The sequence below is a fragment of the Myotis daubentonii genome, chromosome 6 (genome assembly GCF_963259705.1).
Source record: "Myotis daubentonii chromosome 6, mMyoDau2.1, whole genome shotgun sequence".
Classification (NCBI taxonomy): Eukaryota; Metazoa; Chordata; class Mammalia; order Chiroptera; family Vespertilionidae; genus Myotis; species Myotis daubentonii.
In genome coordinates this window covers 82,435,894-82,448,312 of record NC_081845.1, presented here as the reverse complement: position 1 = coordinate 82,448,312, position 12,419 = coordinate 82,435,894, and the positions used below count along the sequence as shown (strand labels likewise).

The following is a 12,419-nucleotide window of genomic DNA, read 5'->3' as shown; positions in this document are numbered from 1 at the left end:
AGATGACATCCAAGCTCCTTCCAAAGGTAAGACCCTCAATTCTGCTAAACAAGAGATCACACTTGCTCTTCTCCAAAGCTCAAGATGTACCCACAGGACTGTACAATGTTGTAGCTGTTGTACCCACAGGACTGCACAACGAGATGGATGCTCCAATGACTCAGGTGCTACAAATCTGAGATTCTCTGATACAGTCAGTGCAGTTTTATGACTCATTACAGGTTACTTCATTGCTTTGACTAGTGAGAAAACTTCAATCAAATATATATAGAAATATCAATAAGAATAACATCACTCCCCAAATGTTCTTGACTAATCATATCTTATACATTATGCTCAAAACCACAAATTGATTAGTTGCAGATTTTATCAATGCAATGTAAGCTTTAGGATGTTGGTATTGTATCAACTCTTAACAGTTCCATAAGCTTTTACAGTAAGGTTATGGGCCCTACAGCAAGTCTACAGAGCTGAGCAGGACTGTCTATAGGAAAATCACAATGGCAGATTTATCCCTGTAAGATTTATCCATGAGATCTGGGGGTGAGGCCTGAGAAGCGCTCCCTTCGCAAGCTCTTCTATCAGTGGTTCTCAAACCAACTCTACTTTGGGACCTCCTGAGGAGCTTTTTTTGTTTTGTTAATCCTCATCCGAAGGTATTTTTCCATTGATTTTTAGAGTGGAATGGAGGGGGAAAGACAGAGAGAAACATTGAAGTGAAAGAGACACATTGGTTGGTTGCCTCCTGCACACGCCCTGACTAGGGCCAGGGATCGAGCCTGTAACGCAGGTACCTGCCCTTGACCAGAATCCAACCTGGGACCCTTCAGTCTGTGAACGGACACTCTACCCACGGAGCCAAACCTGCTAGGGCCTGAGGAGTTTAAAAATGCAGATGCCTGGGTCCCATCCCCTGAGATTCTGCTCATCCCAATGTGCAGTCAGGACTGAGAGCTTCTGCTGTAGATTTCGACCTGGGTTACCTGCCTGGAAATCTCTTTGGATCAACAGAAATTGTTTACTTCCCTCCCGTGGAATTAGTGTAATCTCCATTATTAGCGCTACTCTGCGTGAAAGCGAGGCATAATCTCAGGCCACTCAGTGTGATCTGGAGACCAGCAACATCCACATCACCAGGCACCCGACTCCCGACAACTGACACAGAATCTGCATTTTAACAAGATCCCCAGGTGTTTCACTTGCTCATTCAAGTTTAAGGAGCTCAGCAGAGTGGCCTTAACCACTATGCTGTACACCTGAAACTAAAACAAATATTGAATGTAAATTATACTTAAAATTTTTTAAAAATAAATAAGAGCGTTTGAAACAGTGGGGGGAAAAACTCTGGGCCTGCCTTCACAGACTGCTGTTCCCAGGTGATTCTTATCTACAGGAAGGTGGAGAACCACCAGGGTAAGAGTCTTTCTCTCCTTTGCAAAGCAGCCCAATCTAATTGCTTAAAAGCTCCTCTGCGTTTAACCCAGTGGTTCTCAACCTGTGGGTCGCGACCCCTTTGGAGGTCGAACGGCCCTTTCACAGGAGTCACCCAAGACCATCCTGTATATCAGATATTTACATTACGATTCATAACAGTAGCAACATTACAGTTATGAAGTAGCAACGAAAATAATTTTATGGTTGGGTCACAACATGAGGAACTGTATTTAAAGGGCCAGAAGGTTGAGAACCACTGATTTAACCTAAATCATCCCTGAGGAAACAGTAGTCTCTCTAAAGCAGTGGTTCTCAACCTTGGCTGCACATTAGAATCATCTGGGAATCTTTTTTAAATCCTGATTTCTGGGCCTCATCCTCCAGAAATCTGTTTATTTGTTACTAATGTTGGGGCCCCACCCCACAACAAAGAAACAGAATTTCCAGAGGATGAGGCCCAGAAATCAGGATTTTAAAAAGATTCCCAGGTGATGCTAATGTGCATCCAAGGTTGAGAACCACTGCTCTAAAGAAAAACCGTCTCTTCCTTAACCCTTCATAATTCGGACGAGTCTTTCCCTTGCCCGTATGGTCTTCATCAGGCTTCGAGCCCCCAACGTTTGCTCCTGATTCTGTTTCTTGCTCTTCTGGTTACTCCCACTCCCCACCCCACACTGGAAACCTTCCAGTTCAGCACACCCCTCAAATTACACGGCTCAAACCAGAGGAAACCTCCAACAGGAGCAACATAGTATAGAAAGGAGACTATCAACTCGGATCAGAATATTGTATTTTTAATCATGCAGCTGGAGGTCGCTTTATGTTTTGTTTTTAGAAAAGCTCTGTATCATGTTAACTTAATATTAACCTTGTTTACCAACAACTGCTATATCCCTTTCCCCTGGGTCTTCAAGAGACACCACCAATACTTTCACAATTATGCATTGAACGTAAGTACAGGGCTTTACTTATAACCCATGTACATTTCATCACTTGATCTTTGCCCACTGTTTCAGCCCAACAGTTCTGGTTACTAGTCCTGGATAAACAGTCTTGGATTCAGATTCAAGTCTGACCTCTACAACTCTGCTGTAGGGCCTTACGCAAGCTCCTTAGCCTTTGTAAGCCTACTTTTCACTGTATAGGTACAATAACAGTCCTATCACAGGCCAGTTGTAAGGATTCAATAAGGTAAAGTAAAAAGCCTTTGTAAAGTACAAAGCTGTGCAAATGGTTAAGACTCAGTGGTTCTCAACCTGTGGGTCGCGAACAATGAAAATACATCCTGCATATCAGATATTTACATTACGATTCATAACAGTAGCAAAATTACAGTTATGAAGTAGCAATGAAAATAATTTTATTGCTGGGGGTCATCACAACATGAGGAACTGTATTAAAGGGTCGCGGCATTAGGAAGGTTGAGAACCACTGGTTAAGAGCATCCCCAAGCTTTGAATAATTCACACTTAATAACCATAATATCTTTGCATCCATTCATTGTTTCCCACCCTCACAATAAGTGGCCGTCCTGAAATCTTTTGTAATAAAAAATCTTTCTCCTCCACTACCATCTATGACTCATTCTAGTTTGCCTTTTTTAAAAGCCTTTTTCTTTTTTTTCTTTTTTTAAGAGAGAGGAAGAGGGAGCGAGAGCAAAAAACATCGACACGAGAAACAGACCTGTTGCCTCCCTTGTGCACCCCAACTGAGGATCAAACCCACAACCTGGGTATGTGCCCTGACCGGGAATTGAACCCACAACTTTTTGGTATTCAGAATGATGGTCCAACCAGCTGAGCCACACTGGCCAGGGCTAGTTTGCTTTGTGTGTGTGTGTGAATTCTTGTCTTCTGTCCCAAAGGAGGAAGGGAATCATAGCCCGAGAACCAGTTAAACCAAATACCAGGATAGTTCCCTAAAACACCCATGTGGAAGTGGATGACACAAAAATACCCTGTCGTGTCCCTGACACGGGTCAAAGTGTTCAGACAGAGTATCTACTTCCAGTTTCTCATGGAAAGAAGAACTCAAAATTGCTGATTCTAGCATCGGAATTGTTGAGCCAGGGTTCCCAAGATAAGCTGTGATAAAATATAAAATATAATAAATGTAATGTTATATGATATATTGTACCATAAGATTTCTCCCAGCCTTACTGCCAAGAAAGAAGTTACTTGGGGCAATGTGGTTTCACACAGAAGCCAATGAACTTGTATAGACCCCATGAGTGATAAGTTTCCTGGATGGAAATGAGTAAGACGAATATACTCCAAGGCCTCACCATTTGTACCTCTTCACCCCTAAATCCTCATTTCTTAATATAGGGACAATCTCAAAAACAGGAGCCTCAGGTTTACACAGCGAAAGACAAGGAAATGCTCGGCCACTTAGTGCTCGGTAATCCTTCTCTGTGAATCTCCAGGGACTTTTCCAGACACAAACTTGTGCTAATTTGCATGATTTACAGAATAGAAAGGCTGGGGTTTTTATAACCTGAATACTTTCCCAAGGGATGAATCAAAGAGTTATAAGGTGAGCACATGTACAAGGCAAGGATTCAATATACTCAGACTACTCAGGTAACAAACACCTAATATTTATTAATAAATTAGTACACTTGAAGGCATTTTTCTGATATCAGTCCCTCACCACTATCCACAGACCCCTCCCACACAAAGGGAGTCCACATCACCTTTGATTTAGAATCTGACAACTGAGCATTAGAGAGTATGTTTATAAATGGAAGCAGAGGTGCAAATATATCAGACAAGAGCTCTTACAGCTGCAGCCACTTTTGACGTGATTGAATGATGCAGGAATCCCACCGAGTCCAAGGCCTTGATCCAGGGCAAACTGGACCAGTCAACTACTTGTGGATTAAAAAAACACCTTGAAAGCAAAGTGGGGCAAATTCCCTGTGGGAAAGGTGCCCTGACACTCAGTTGTGACCTTCCAAAGTGCAGCAATATGTTCCCGAACAGCTTGACCCCTAAAAAGATGAAGTTCAAGTTCTTTGGTGGTCCAATTGTTAAGCCACTTAAATAGCAGGTCCTGGTGGCTTGAGGATTTCACGTCTCCAGCCCAGAGCGCATTAGAGGAGGACAAGTAATCAAGCATTCTACATGGTGTCCAGGTGAAAACCAGACAATTGGCAACGGTGTGGTCAAGTTTCGGCCATGAGCATGAACGACACAACAAGGCATATGAAAAAGACAACGCAACATCTCATTGAATTACAGTAACTCGACAGGGTCTTACATGTCCTTCACCCTTAAGAAAATTCGCAAGTGACAATCATAAAAAAATGGTGAGAATAAAAAACATAGATGTGGATGTTGAGACACGCAGACCGCTGACAGAATTCACAGGGCGCCATCACACTGCTGAAGAGGCTCACAGTCCGGTGCGCTGGAGCAGTCACAATGCATTTGTGCTACATGAAGTGAACATCAAGTGCGCAGAACAACTTGGAAAATACATAAGAAGGCAAAACAGAGAAAATATGGAACCTAAAAAACTTTAGTGGTGGGTATTTTGCAACAGTTATATCTTGAAAAGGTTTATAAACTAACTTCCCAGAAGGGCGGGGGGGACAAAAAAAAGGAAAGAACTCAAAAGACTGGCCATATACTTACTCTGTTACACACACACACACACACACACACACACACACACACACACACACACAAACAGACACATACCAAAAGCAACAACAACAAGAAAACCAGCCACCCTGACACTAAGATGAGTAACTTCCAGAGTGCAGTCTTCCCTGCGTCCTACAACAGGTCGGGAAGATGGCTATAAACAGAGTCTAGGAGGGTCTGGCTGGCTTCCTGGCTCTTGACGCCAATAATCTCAAATAGCCGGTCCAGCTTGTCCTCAGCCTGAGGAATCTCTTCAATCACACGCAGCTCCTCAGGATTCAGAATGTGGAGCATGTCATCAAAAATAGGCTGCAAGTCACAGGGGTCCAGGCGTACCTGTCGCAAAACCGTGTCCTTCTTTTCTGCACAGGGAAGAGAAGAGGACAGCGGTAAAGGGACTGTGCTGGGGGCCAGGGAGGACCGCTAAGAGTGACAGCTACTCTCCCCCCAGGCTATCCCCAACCTACCACCCCAAGGTGAGTGAGGGAACCTCTGGCACATTTTTAACAACACAGGAGTTCTTACTTGCATTGCATGTAAGAAAACAAAATAATATTTGCCTAATAAAGATCAGACAAAGATCTGCTTCAATGGGTTGCTGATGTGTGTGTCTTTTAACAGGACCTTTGCCTAACCCTAAATGACTTCTAAATTCTTCTAAAACTCAGAAGGAAAATACTGTAATACCTTTTTAAAAATCTGAAAAACTACCCCCCCCCCCAGATATTTTACTATTTTCCCCATCAGTAGTTTGCTCACTAAACAAAAGACCTCAACCCACCTCCCCCCCCCACTGTTTATTTCAAGTCAATGTGATCTAATTATATGACTGTCTGCTTATGATGCCATATTTTAAAACTGAACTGCTAAGAGCAAAAATACATACATGAGAAAATAATGTTTCTTGGGTCATGCCTTACAATGGTGTGAGAAACTGTAACTTATCTATATATATAAAAGCCTAAGCGACTGTTCGACCGGTAGCTATGATGCGCAATGACCACCAGGGGGCAGACACTCCGACTAGTAGGTTAGGTTGCTGCTGGGGCCCTGTCAACCCCGAATCTGGTTCACCCGCACCCCAGACCCAGAGAGGAGGGAGGAGGGAGCCCAATTCCTCACGGAATCGTCCGTGGGTTTAGCTTGCTGCTGGGGCCCTGTCGGGCCTGAATCTGGTTCACCCGCACCAGATTCCCTTTCAATGTGCACAAATCTGTACACCAGGCCACTAGTTATTATCAAAATCTTTCTCACCTGGCCGGCATGGCTCAGTAGTTGAATGTCGACCTATGAACCAGGAGGTCATGGTTAGGTTCCTGGTCAGGGCACATGCCTATGTTGTTGGCTCGATCCCCAGTTGGTGGCATGCAGGAGGCAGCCAATCAATGATTCTTTCTCATCATTTATATTTCTCTCTCTCTCTCTCTCTCCCTCTCCCTTCCTCTCAAATATCAATAAAAATATTTTTAAAAAGCTTTCTCTAAAATATAACACAAAATATAAATATTTTACATAAGTATAAAATAGATAAATATAAATATTTAAAGTATTTAAAATATAAGTATGTAGAATAGAACATATTTTATAAATTATGAAATAGAACATAAAATATAGTCCTTCACTAAAATATAACTGGAATTAAACAAACTAGGAAATTCCTAACAAAATATCTGTCATCGATATAGTGTGCATGTTAATTCCTAAGCCTGCTATTAAAAACTGAAAGTGGCAAATTATGTACCAAAAGTACCAATTCATAATGCTTAAAATATTATTATTTACAACTAAGCTTAACAGTGAATTTTAATTCGAGTCACTAAACCCTATACTTCAGCCACTCAAGAGAGGCTGATGCTTTAAATCCGTGGGTTCTGCAAGCCTGGTAAATAATTTTCAGAAAACCTGCCAGACTACATTGTATCGGACCTTTTCTGAAACACACATTTGATAGCATGAGGATCAAGGGTGACGGACACTCCAGGAGCACAGGCTCTCAGACAGACAGCCAGGGCTGTCAAGAGTTTCCACGTGGATCCCCGCTGGCTAACGACATGATTTCTCCCGGGCCGGCCTTATCACGTTGCTGGGACAGGTTCCCTAGGACTGTGGAAGTGGCAGGGAGGCGTCCTGAGGGCTCTTATGGGGAAGGCTTCATGGCTGTACCTTTGGTAATAAAGGAGCCCGTCCTGCTCAGCGCAGAGGAGCCACTGGATGTGGAGTCGCAGCGAAGAAGGGGCTCGGACTCGTCCACAAAGAAGCCCTTGCTCTTCTCCAGCGGGGAGGGCTCCACGGTCAGGAGGGTGGAATTCTCAAGTTTCGGGTTGGGGCTGGGGATGGGGCTCGGGCTAAGTGGGCTGGGGCTCATCGGGAGAGCCAGTTTGTCTGCATCCAGCTGTGGGAGGGAACAAAAAAAATAATGTGTTTAATGATATACTTAAAAGTCATAGAGAAAGAAAATGAAATTAAAATGTTCTCAGATGCTTTTCTGTCTCATTTAATATTTTATAGATAAAGTCTCCCATTGACAGTCCTTACTAACTTATCATATTATTGTTAAACACACACAAACTCACCATACACAACACTTGAAAAAAAAAATTTATTGATTTTTTAGAGAGAGAGGAAGGGAGAGAGCGAGCAACATCGATGTGAGAGAGGAACATCCATCGGTTGCCATCTGCACACTCCTACTAGATAGAGCTCAAAACCCAAGCATGTGCCCTGACCAGGAATCGAACCAGCAACCTTTCAGTGCCTGGGATGATGCTCAACCAACTAAGCTACACAGGCCAGGACCACACAGACTTTTAAACCCTTCAAAAATATACATAAGAATATGTACGAGCATTAAAAATCCGGGAGCATATATATCGAGCTGTCACCTCATAGGAGTAGAACTGGACAGGGAACAAAGAGGAAGATCTCCAACTTACAGTGTAATTTTGTAGAGCTAGAAAAGGTCTTAGATAATAACTGGTATACTCCTCTCTGATATGGTTTGAATTATACCCCTCCATCTCCAATTCATACGTTGAAGCTGTAACTCCCTGTATCTCAGAATATGGCTGCATTCAGAGATAGAGCCTTTGCAGAAGTAAGTGAGCCCTGGCCAGGTGGCTCTGATTAGAGCATTGTCCTATGCCAAGGTTGTGAGTTCAATCCCCAGTCAGGGCACATACGAGAATCAACCCGCGAATAAATAAATGAGTAGAACAATAAATCAATCTCTCTCTTTTTCTCTCAAAACAATAAAATTTTAAGAAAATCTTAAGGAGATAATTGAGGTACAATTGGGTGCTGATTCAGTATGACTGTTGTCCTTATAAGAAGGCACAGACACACACAGAGGGAAGATCATGTGAAGACACAGGGGGGAGACGACATCTTCTCCGAGAGAAGCCTCAGAAGGCACCAACCCTGGTGACACCTTGATCTCAAAGGTCTAGCCTTCAAAATTGTGAGGAAATAAATTTCTGTTGTTTAAGCTTCCCAGTCTGTGCTACTTTCTTTCTTTCTTTCTTTTTTTTTTAATATTTTATTGATTTTTTACAGAGAGGAAGGGAGAGAGATAGAGAGTTAGAAACATCGATGAGAGAGAAACATCGATCAGCTGCCTCCTGCGCATCTCCTACTGGGGATGTGCCCGCAACCCAGGTACATGCCCTTGACCGGAATCGAACCTGGGACCTTTCAGTCCGCAGGCCGACGCTCTATCCACTGAGCCAAACCGGTTTCGGCTGTGCTACTTTCTTATGGAAGCCCTAGCAAACTAATTACACCTCTTTACAAGTAAGGAAACCGAGGCCTCCAGAAGTGACTTAATTAAAGACTCCCAACCAGTAAGCGCCAGCACTAAGTCTAGATTCTAGGTTTCCTGATTTCCATTTCAAATTAGCTCAGAAATTAAAATTGTTTGAAAGAACGAGAACAGAGCACCCGAAGCATGAGCATGAAGCTTGCCTTCTGTAGTGGGCACCAGAGAGACATAACAAAAAGCAAACACAAGATGGTTTCTGATGGAGAGAGTGAGCTTCATGGCCACCCCGGCTGGTGTGCAGACAAGAATCGAAGTAGGATGACAGCATGCTGCAACTTTGGCCAGGTGAGCTAGAATCAAGGCTGTACCCGGTGTATAGTGGAGATGGGGGAAGTGATAGTGTTATCACTCCATTTTACAGGTGAAATAAGGTCACACAGCTACTGGGAGAAAATCAGTGTTCACCTCAGGTCTGTCTGCCATCTCTACACAGCCCTGTCGTTTGACACTATACTTCAGAACTCTGGCAGGTACTTGTGGTATTTCCTAGTCCATCGACTTTATCTTTTCATTGGCTCTTCTGGCATGGATGAAAATCTGGGAGCAGGTCACACAGGGCAGGGTTCAGGGATGAGCACTCTTCCCAGAGCTGTTAATCACTACTCATTAGAACCCTCAGACTTCACTCACACAAGTCAACTTCAAGTTCCTCAGCCAAGAAGACATTGACCCTCCTTTCAAAGTATCACGTTGAATAGCTGTAAAATGCACAAAGCAAACACAACTGCCTCTTTTACAACCTTTAAGGCCTAAGAAATTCTTGCAGTGGACTGCAGGTTCTGAAGACCACTGATTACCTCACGTCTAATGTTGTTCCAAGAGCATTTTTCCTCTGTACAACCACCCACACCTCACTTTTGCTTCCAGTGCAAGTTTAAGACTTGGAAAACACGCATTCCCGGCAGCCCCCGTCTGATCCACAGATAAGTTTTATGTATATGCTTTTAACATTTTCTTTCAATAGGCCCTGGCATGTGCCCCTGCTCCCTGCAAATGCACATGGCCATTCATGCCAATACACGGTTTTCATTCACTCAGACAAAGAGCACTTGTCTACACTCTGGTTCTCAGGAACATTACATTGGACAACATGGTCAGTCAATATAGTGCACTATTCTTGCTTAAAAAGTAATTCCCACACACAAATCACATGATAACAGGCTAAGAAATAAGATGTCCACCCACCTATTTCCTGAACTCAGTTCAAAACTTTAAATATTTAACCCCCTCCCCCTACTTTTGCCGAAGGACTAATCATGTGACTTCCAACATAACTTGGGAAGACAGAATGCTGATGTGATGCTCTCCTATAATTAGGAATGAGTCAAGTGAATATGAAAATGCCCCTAGGAATTGTTTTAGCATCACCACACTGGAGCTAAGCTAACATCTACCACTAAAGCCAGACCATGACAATCATCTTTCTAGAAAAATCTATTCTACTAAGGATACACAGTAGCTGGTTGCATTCGAGATTTCTCTAAAGTTATATGCATTTTTTCACTCTAAGAAAAAAAATTGATCCTACAAACTTACTTTTTTCCTCTTTACTTTAATATTTACAATATCCCCCAAAATTGGTTTGCAACACAGCATGTAACTCAAGCACTGTGTTACCTGTGGTAGCTCTCATCAGAAAATCAGTCATCAGGATATTTGGAATAAATGAATTCTTTCTTTTATTAATTCAGAAAGTCCTTGGTTCAGTATGGAGTTTATAGCAACTGAGGAACTCTTATAATAAGATTTAGAAACTGAAAGAGAAGACAGATATTCTAAACAAGAAAGCCAGATTTCCACAGAAGAGGGTCTTTTCTTACAAAAGCTTTGAGGGTAAACTTTTCAAAACATGCACAAATGAGTAACTTAATTTATTCCTTATGCTTCTTTGAGCTTTCCAAATTCTCTGCAGGGACATATTAACTTTATAATTAAGAAAACAATAAATGTTATTTTTGAAAGCAGTCACCACTGATAAGTATATTTTCCTTCTGCTAACTTGAAAATGTTGTGGCCGCAGCCTCTTTTATTTATATCGGTAGCCAAGAAACAGGATAGTTGGAAGAGCATCTACTTGGCTGAGCTCCTCTCTATACTTTTGTTAAATGTTCATGGGCACAAAAGGGCAACACCCCCCCCCCCCCCACACACACACACACAAAAACCCCTCTTGCAGTCAGACAGATATTAAGATGTAAAAGAAAGGCCCTGGGAAAACTTGGCCAATGAAGGAAATGTATCCACCAGATATCTGAAGCCCCTTTGGAGAAATGTGAAAAGTTCGGTTCTTAGCCATGTTTTATAGCCATGAGGTAATCACGCTAACTTGGAAGGCTCAATTGAGAAATGAGGTAGAGACAGTAAGACAGACCAAAAGGGGAGGGGGCAGGGATAATAAAGAAAGAACCAGCCCAAAACAGATGGTTCTATTGTGGAAACTTCAAGAGCATGTACTATATTTTGGCCAAATGAGCCCCAAATGTCCTTCTGATTAGTTTCTTTCCATGGAAGTACACTTAGTCCTTCCAGAGACTGCAGTTATTAGTCCAACCTGAAATGGGAAGAGATAAATGGTTCCCCTGACTCAACAGCTGAGTCACACCATAGAGGAGCTCCACCGCTGATCTGACCATCTTCCTTTGATTTCCAGAGCCACCCAAATCGGTTAGTACACGGGGTATTGACTGAAATGTGTGAGCTTGAACACCTCTGGGCTACGGAGGTTTGTAGCCGTGTTTATGAGAACGAGGATTTTACTTGTACTCGCGTTGTACTGGAATGAGCCATTTCCAGCTGTGTCCTTACAACCCTCTCTCCTACCTCAACCAGAGCCCCAAACTGCGTGTTCACTCTGGGTGCTCCACCAAATCACAACCAGAAACTGAAGCTGGAGCTAAAGTCTCCTCTTTTCACATCAAACCAAAAGACCACTTGGTTGCCTGCCTGGCCTTCCCTAAGATGCTAGGAAATGGAAGGTCAAATGTTTCACTAGCCCCTTGGGAGAGTGGAGCCGGGAATGGTAAAGGAAAGTCCTTCCGAGCTTTATCCAAGAAAAGGGCGGTATATACATGAAACAAGATTCTGAGAGCACTTTTCTTCTCTCCTAAGAGCTAGCAGCATTCCTGAATATAGTCTACCAACAGGAATGTGCCCAGAACTCTGGCCTCAGAGCTACCTTTTCAGCATGCATTTCATTTTCCCCACAGTCAACTTTTAAAAATCAAAGTCATGAAAATCCTGGAATATCATTGCAAGGGAAGGTGTGATCTTAGAAAAACCATTTCCTTCTGCAGACCTGTTTCCCTGTTTCTAAACAAAAAAGTCTAGACAAGGTCATCTCTGTTCAAATTATGTCATTTATTGTTTGTCTTCCTATTGCTATTTCATTCTCTACTCCCATCCCAACCCCCACCCCAAATCCGTTTCTCCTTCCAAGTTACCGCCAACTGGTTCACTCAACTAAGGTTTACCTCCGAGTTAATTTCAATTACTACCCAATTACAATCTCCCTGTGGATG

At 42.8% G+C, this 12,419-nt stretch overlaps 1 protein-coding gene and 1 long non-coding RNA gene across 3 annotated transcripts in view; both read right to left on the bottom strand.

Annotated features, from left to right (window-relative positions):
- Positions 1-4,017: 4,017 nt before the first annotated feature.
- TNFRSF21 (TNF receptor superfamily member 21) overlaps positions 4,018-12,419 on the bottom strand; it is a 77,420-nt gene continuing 69,018 nt past the window's right edge. For both annotated transcript variants that reach the window (XM_059701492.1, XM_059701491.1), the window contains exons 5-6: positions 7,248-7,476; positions 4,018-5,446 (exon numbers count right to left, since the gene is read on the bottom strand). In XM_059701492.1, coding sequence (XP_059557475.1) covers positions 5,217-5,446; positions 7,248-7,476 — 459 coding nt within the window. In that variant the 3' untranslated portion in view covers positions 4,018-5,216. The remainder of the gene's footprint in view (positions 5,447-7,247; positions 7,477-12,419) is intronic.
- On the bottom strand, positions 8,339-12,299 carry LOC132237257 (uncharacterized). The gene is made up of 2 exons (XR_009453493.1): positions 8,813-12,299; positions 8,339-8,569 (listed from the first exon to the last, which is right to left on the bottom strand). It is a non-coding gene; the product is annotated as an uncharacterized LOC132237257 (long non-coding RNA).